Genomic DNA, 7,112 nt, shown 5'->3' with positions numbered 1-7,112 from the left:
GCTCTTCCTCCTCCCCCTCCCCCTCTCTCTCCACACAGCGGTCCTCACCACAGACGCCTCCCACACCGCAACTGCAGAACTCCCCTTGTGATGCTCGCCACCGAGAGAAACCTGGCGGCAAGAGGAAGTACAAGAGCCGACACCTGGACAACAACGACAAAGACCCCAGCTGGAGGCCGGGTGGAGAAGAGTGTAAAGAGAAGAAGGCGGAGAGTGATGAGAAGAGAAGAAGGAGAAGAAGGGCGAGAGAGGACAGGGAGAGAAAGAAGAGGAGAAGAGAGAGTGACAGACACTGTGGACAGAGGTATGGGTAACATTCTGTTTAAACAGTGAACCACAGATGGCCACTAGGGGCGCCTATCAAGACCAACTATATCTATTTGATATGTTAATATAAAAGTTGATTTCTCTCTAAATAAGAGCTTTTTCTGCTCCGTCTTTTCAAACATTTGATTCAGCAATAGCAGGAAGTGCAGAGAGGAGCGCAGTCCCAGCGTGGAGATCATCTTCGAGCGAACTGCTCCTTCTTGTGATGTCACGCTGCTTCCGGCACACAAGCATCGCAGGAGACGACAGCACACAGCAATGCGCAGCAGGTAACACTGAGTCCAAGGTAAACTATTGAAAAACAATGAAACATCTTAGATTTTAACAACAAATTTCTGAACACCAGTGTGAGTTTTGTATGGTCACAAACTGACCAGCAGGTGGAGCCATGACACAAATACCTGCCCCATAAATTTAACTTCTTAATCAAACAAGTAACCCTACAGGATGTGACATCACTTATTATCCTCTGTGAAATGAATCTCTTGGACGAAGAAAAAAATATTTCACTTTGTTTAACTAAAAAAATCCAGACTTTCATATTCTCGTGAATATGAAGTCCAGAAGTTCTAAGTCCTGTCTCCTGTCTTCAGCTCTCCTGTCGTCATCACCTTGGACAGTGACAGCAGCTGTGACCGTGTCAACGTGAAGAACTTCAGCAGCAGCAGCAGTCCGCTCAGCAGCCAGCAGACCGTCGACTTCTCAGACCTTCCTCCTCTCCCCTTGGTGCATTCCTCGGGGATGGGCGGGACCTTGGGTGAGGAGATTGGAGACCTTCCCGTTGACATTCTGGATCGCAGTTCTGATGTCTCGGAGGTGGAGGTACAGGATCGGTCCAAAGCAAAAGGTGCTATTGCAGTTGAAAGCCTAGACAACAGCGATCGTGAAGTTGATGTGGAAAATGATGATGCAGAAGGGCCATCTTTAAGCCCAAGTAAACCAATCAGGACTAACAATCCAAAGCCTGCCTCGACTTCTGACACACGTCTGTTAGCGACTGTCCTGGATGATCTAAAGGACATCGTTCAACCTCACTGTAGCTTTGATTCCAGGAAGGAGCCCTTTCAGCCTCCATGTAAGAAGCATGAAGGCCAGTCGTCTCAGCCCAGGGAAGATTTGCCTCAGGATTTGGAGGTCAATGACCTTAAGGATGAAAATCTGCTGCCTCCTCAGCCGGACCTGGAGAACACAAAAACCAGCCTGGTTGGACCACACAACAGCCAACGTTCCAGAAAGAATGGAAGTCCACAGTTGTCTTTGTCTGACCGCATTCCACTCTGTCCTTCTGATGTTGTTGCGAAACTTTCCGTTGATCAAGATCCAAATCTCGGCCCCTCCCAGATTGACTCCGATCATGTAAGTCCAACAATTACAACGCTTAAGAAGCATTTCGCTGGTTCACTGGAGTTAAGAGGTGTCCCAGTGTCAACAGGCTTTCAACCCTCCCCTCTTCTGGTGTCCTCAGAATCCCAGTCAGGTGCTCCTGACATTGAGGGATCAACCACCGACTTTTGCAAAACTTCTGTTGATTCACATTTATCTTCCACGCCTGAAAAGAGTTCTCCAGGTGCTGACTGCTCGCCACATCCAAACTTGACTAATTCTTTAATCTTGCAGTCTGGTTCCAAGGTCACTTCTTCTCACTGTGGAAGTGCTCTCCTTCCCTCGCATCATTCCCTTTCTACAGATCCTGGCTGGTCTGAGGAGGGTGCCCATCACAGTGCCTCTACTGTCCGAGGTTCTGAGAGCTCCAATGTTAGCTGTGCAGAAGCTAGTGCTGGAGAGGCAACAGCGCCAGCTGCAGGCAGCAGCAGTTTCTCTAGAGTTGCTTCTAAAAACATGTCGCCTCCTGTTTCAGTTTCTTCTTCTGACGCCCTGACTCTGAACTCTTTCGCAACTGTAGGGTCCCACTCCTCACAAAGGTCGCAAAGTTTTTTTGATCTGCTCTCCTCTAACAAAAACGATCCTGTGTCAAAAAGGTTTCACGAGTCCACAGGAAGTCCCAACTGGACCTTTGATTGCCGCCGTCCCAGCGAGACTTCATCAGACGCCAATCCAGATGGTCGTGAGCAACCAGTTGATTCGAACTCTACGAGTTCTTTAGCAGCTGACAGACCAGCTGACAGTTTGGACACCGCTGTGACAGACAGACGCCTCAACCACACAGCCTTACCTTCCTCTACGGTCCACATCAACAACACAAAGCGGAGTACTTCTTCAGAACAGATTGTGGATTCTAAACATCCGAACCGCCTCGGGTCCTGCTATGACTCGCTGCTCACTCTTAAGAACTGCCAACTTTCCATCGACTCCAAAACCTTTGGCAGAGATGATTGTTTAGCATCTTCCACAGCGACCTCGGAACCCGTCTCTGGGGACATCCACTTAGACTCTCGGTCGCCAGTTGAGGAACCATCACCAACGAGTATTTGGACTAACTCTGCCACTTAAACCAGATCAATGTAAAGGTCAGAGAACTTTTTATTTTATTTTAATTTTTTTAAGGTAAGTGCTTTTTAAAAAAAACATATTTCCGACAATTCCAGGTTTTTATGACGATAAGGACAAATAAAACACATTTTAATAAAAAGCACTGTTCAAATTTTAACCTGAACATTTTCCTAATCATTAAATGAAGGTGCAACTGAAATTCAATTGTGAAGAAAATAAATATTTGTGGTTAAATGGACACAACATCCACTCCATTATGGGGGAGTAGTCTTCATAACATTTAATTTCAGGGTTTAAAGGGTTTCTTTCATAAACCCGTCATCATGTAAACAAGTCTGTGAATCTACCAAATAAATATTTGGTCAAAAACGGGTCATTGTTTTTCAGATCCACACAAGAACCAGAAATAAGCTCATGGTTGGATCGTAACTGTTTTTGTGTTGATCGTGGCTGACTAGACAGGGTTGTCTTACTTTGTGACTTCACTGGTTCAAACCCTTTATTCAGACTTACTTTGGTGAAACAAACTGGCCACAGGAGGCAGCAGTGGATCAGCAGTGGACTTCATCATGGCAGAGTAGGCAACTTCCAGGCCGATATCCAGAAACCACTTCATCTCAGAAGGGAGATTTCAAACTGATTCAAGGCGATCCTGGGGTCCTGCTCAATGTAGAAGATTTTCACTCCACTAGATGGAGCCAAAGTAATGCCTTGCCTTGGTTTTATCCTCTTTTTCCCTCCCTTTCCCTGTTCCCCTCCAGCTCCTCGTTCTTCATTTTCTCGCTCCGTCTCCTCGTCTGTCACCCACACTCGAGAAAAACTGGGAGATAATGAGTCTCGGGGGAGAAACTGAGGCTGTAATTAAGGCGATCAGGGTCCGATTAAACGCCTGTTAAACACACACAGTGTGTTTGGTGAACGAGCACCGAGTCCCAGCTCCACTCAGAGAAAGTTGGATGGCGGAAAAACTGAAGATAGGAAAGAAATACCTGAAAATTAACACACACAAAATATTGACAGTTGTGGTTTCACTGTGACAAGAGGAAAAAGAAGGATTTTGAGATAAAAGGATGAAAACATTTCAGAGATTAATGTCACAATGGAATTTTTTGAATGGATGATAAGGATGGCTATTGGCTTTTATTTTTAAACAAGTTGATGTGACGCAGTTTTCTGTATACACTTGCTGTCAGTACCAGCTCCACCTCATTTGTTGATTTTGGTTCTTACTGTTTTCAGCCTCTGGTCATGTGACTTCGTGTGTCTTTAGTCCTTAATGTTAACACAGGTCGTTTTTGAATCTGATCAGCGTTGCTGAGGAGGCAGACTAAGCCTAGAACCGGGTTTACTTGTCTATGCGGCGCTTCAAGATTTAAACTGAATGCTGTTTCTTATATAAAAAATGTTTTTTAATCTGATGGCCCCGCCCACATTCTAGAACACTAGTGGCAGCCCATTGTTAGCTCTGTTGCCAGGCAACACGGTGCACTGTCGTCAGGGACAACCATCCCCTCTGTCTTTCTTTTCTTTATTCTGATGATTGCAGCATCAGGCATATGAAGAGCACACACACACACACACCCTAAGTCGTTCATCTTAAGCACTGACGTCTGTTCGTTCTCTTCAAGGCTACATCGCAGCCTCATCCTGACCACAGTTCGGCTCTGATTTCTGACCTGAACCTGATCTGCAGACCACACTTTGGTCCCCGTCCAGTTTATCAGACAAGAACATGTTTGCTCCATTTTCTGAGCCTTGAATTCCAGGCAGTGTTAATGAAGAGCCATGAACCAAACCATGACCCAGACCTACCTGTGACCCAACAAGGGTTTCTGGGCCAGACTGCAATCCAGAGGGGGGAACAACAACAACAACCAGGGGACACACAGCCTTTGTGTTGACTGGTATTTGTTGAGCATCGACAGACAAAAGCCTCGTTCAGCCATGAAGCTGAGCAGCCACAGACCAGACCTGGTTCTCCATTTGGGCCACGCAGTAGAAGAAGCAGTTAGTGCTGTTGTCTTACACTAAAAAAACCCTGGTTCTGTTCTTCTACAGTACAACAATCAGGGAGCAGATCACGGCCAACTGTTCACTCTGAACTGATGGTAGGTGTGAGTGTGAGTGTGACTGCTTGTTTGTTTCTGTATGTGACACTGTTGGTCTGGAGAACAGTTGCCTTGGAGAGGACTACGCAGTAGAAGATGAGTGAATGAACGCTTTGGAACACCTGACCCAACTGTAAACCATCCACAGTTGTGATCTAATTCGATGGCATTGTTTTTCAGATGCCCCTGGTATGAGGTTCTGTCGCATTAGAACCAGAACTTGGCCAGAGCAAAAGAAGATTCCCGCAATGTAGGAAAAACATACGCACATAAACTCTGCAGTCTTTTAGATGTCAGGTGGTTGCATCATACTACTGTGTGTGTGTGTGTGTGTGTCTGTCGCTGTGGCTCCTTCGTCTTTAAAATGCTTTATTACAATTCAGAACATGAGCAGGTAACAGAGACAGAAGACACCAGGAGGAGGACAGACACACAGAGGACGCCTCCCTCCTCTGTTGCTCACTTCCCTGGTCCACTTAGTCCAGTGATTCCCAACCACTGAGCCGTGGCACACCAGTGTGCCGCGAGAGGTCATTAGGTGTGCCGCGGAAAATTATCCAATTTCACTCAATTGGACCGAAAACTGTTATTTATTTATTTATTGCATGTAATTTTTCTTTGCTCGTCAAAGCATGAGAGGCAGAACAACTAAATACTCTTCTGCTAGGTGGCAGCAGATGGTGATGAAAACTGAAGAAAAGATAATCAGAGCTGATGAAGAAGATCTTTGTGCGTCTTTCTTTAATTCCTGCCAGTATGTCAGCATTTCCTTCAACTAAACAGGATGGTATTCAGTCGGTTCGTTATGAGCTCATTTAAACTAAAACATTATGTTTCATTACAAATACTTTTTGTTTGATGGTCTGTCGTGGGGGTTTTCCTGATGATATATATGTGCCGTGGCTCAGAAAAGGTTGGGAAACACTGACTTAGTCCACCCAGAAAAAAAAAACACACAATCACACTTGGCCAAAATGTGGTTTCACTTTCGGTTTCCACTGTCACAGGTGAGAGAACAAACCAGGCAACAGAAATTAAACACTAACACGTAAAACAAGTCCAGCATGTCTGTGAGCGGACAACTCTGGAACTACTCTGTGGGTCCTGTCAAAGGACGTGTGCTACTTTGACTGTGAGTGTCCCCTAAGCACTAGAACTGTCATTAGACTGAGAGAGAGAGAACCTTAAATGTGGAAATTACTGCCATACTGGATGCAGAGAAAGTTTACAATTTTAGTTGAAACCCAGTTGATCCACTGCTGCCTCCGGTGGTCACTTTGTGTTATGACGCTCTTAGACAAAGGATTTTTAACAGTGAAGCTACAAAAACAGAGACGGAGGCAGCAATGGATCAACAACTGCTGTGTTACTTAAATTACTGCTTTTCTCTATGCACTTTTGAATAGGAGAACAAGACTAAAGTAATTCTTTCTATACTGTTGCAGGGGGCTTTCACAATACTCGAAACAAGCCTGATCTCTATCTGCATTCAATGGAAATAATGTCCTGTCTGATTATTGTAACTATTACTAGCCACTAGAGGGCGCTCCATAGTTTAATAGGTTAAATTTATGGTCAGTTTAAGCCAGCTTTATTGTCTTTCCAAAGGTGTCAGGTTGCTTTTTTTTTTTCAAACTCTCAGACATGCTGGAAGTGAGGTGTTATGTTTGTGTGGAGAAGGTTCATATCATCAGATCTGTCAGGGTTTCAAGAACAGCAGTTTGTCACCGGTCCGATCTGAAACGTCTACAGGGTCAGGACGCCTGTAGACCTTTGACAGTCACCAACCAACACTCAACTTCTCAAGATAATTGGAATGATTTTTTTTCTGCTGCCATTTTTATAAATAGAAAAATACAACAAAGTGACGTCTTCAATTTACCTTTAGTTTTTTTTTTTTTCGTACAAAAACCCAACGGAAGAGTGACTGCGCCCTGAGAACGTTCCAGAGAAATCCAGGTGGAGGAAACACATCGGAAGTTTGACCTCTTCTCCTTCAGGCGGTGAAGTAGAGTCGTCAATAAATAAAAGTAACATTTAAAAACCAGATTGCATGACAAGCCGATCGGTTCTGGACCAGAACAAAGCTCCTGGTCATGTGGCGCCAAGTCACAGCCCAGTGAAACCAATCAAGGTGCCTTTGAAAGTTCTAGAGGAGGAGGTAGACAGAGGAGACAAGTAACAGTGATGTGGTAGACCTAGTCCGTATGTGGTGAGCTCATAGTC

General features: G+C 45.0%; 1 protein-coding gene across 1 annotated transcript in view; it reads left to right on the top strand.

Moving 5' to 3' along the window:
* LOC103390081 (E3 ubiquitin-protein ligase Topors-like) overlaps positions 1 to 3,147 on the top strand; it is a 7,389-nt gene extending 4,242 nt beyond the window's left edge. Inside the window, exons 5-7 of the mRNA XM_025060845.1 lie at positions 5 to 304; positions 459 to 596; positions 921 to 3,147. Coding sequence (XP_024916613.1) covers positions 5 to 304; positions 459 to 596; positions 921 to 2,778 — 2,296 coding nt within the window. The 3' untranslated portion in view covers positions 2,779 to 3,147. The remainder of the gene's footprint in view (positions 1 to 4; positions 305 to 458; positions 597 to 920) is intronic.
* The last annotated feature ends 3,965 nt before the right edge of the window (positions 3,148 to 7,112 follow it).

Source organism: Cynoglossus semilaevis, chromosome 1, assembly GCF_000523025.1.
Source record: "Cynoglossus semilaevis isolate Cse_v1.0 chromosome 1, Cse_v1.0, whole genome shotgun sequence".
In the NCBI taxonomy this organism is placed as follows: Eukaryota; Metazoa; Chordata; class Actinopteri; order Pleuronectiformes; family Cynoglossidae; genus Cynoglossus; species Cynoglossus semilaevis.
This window is presented reverse-complemented; position numbering and strand designations above follow the sequence as displayed.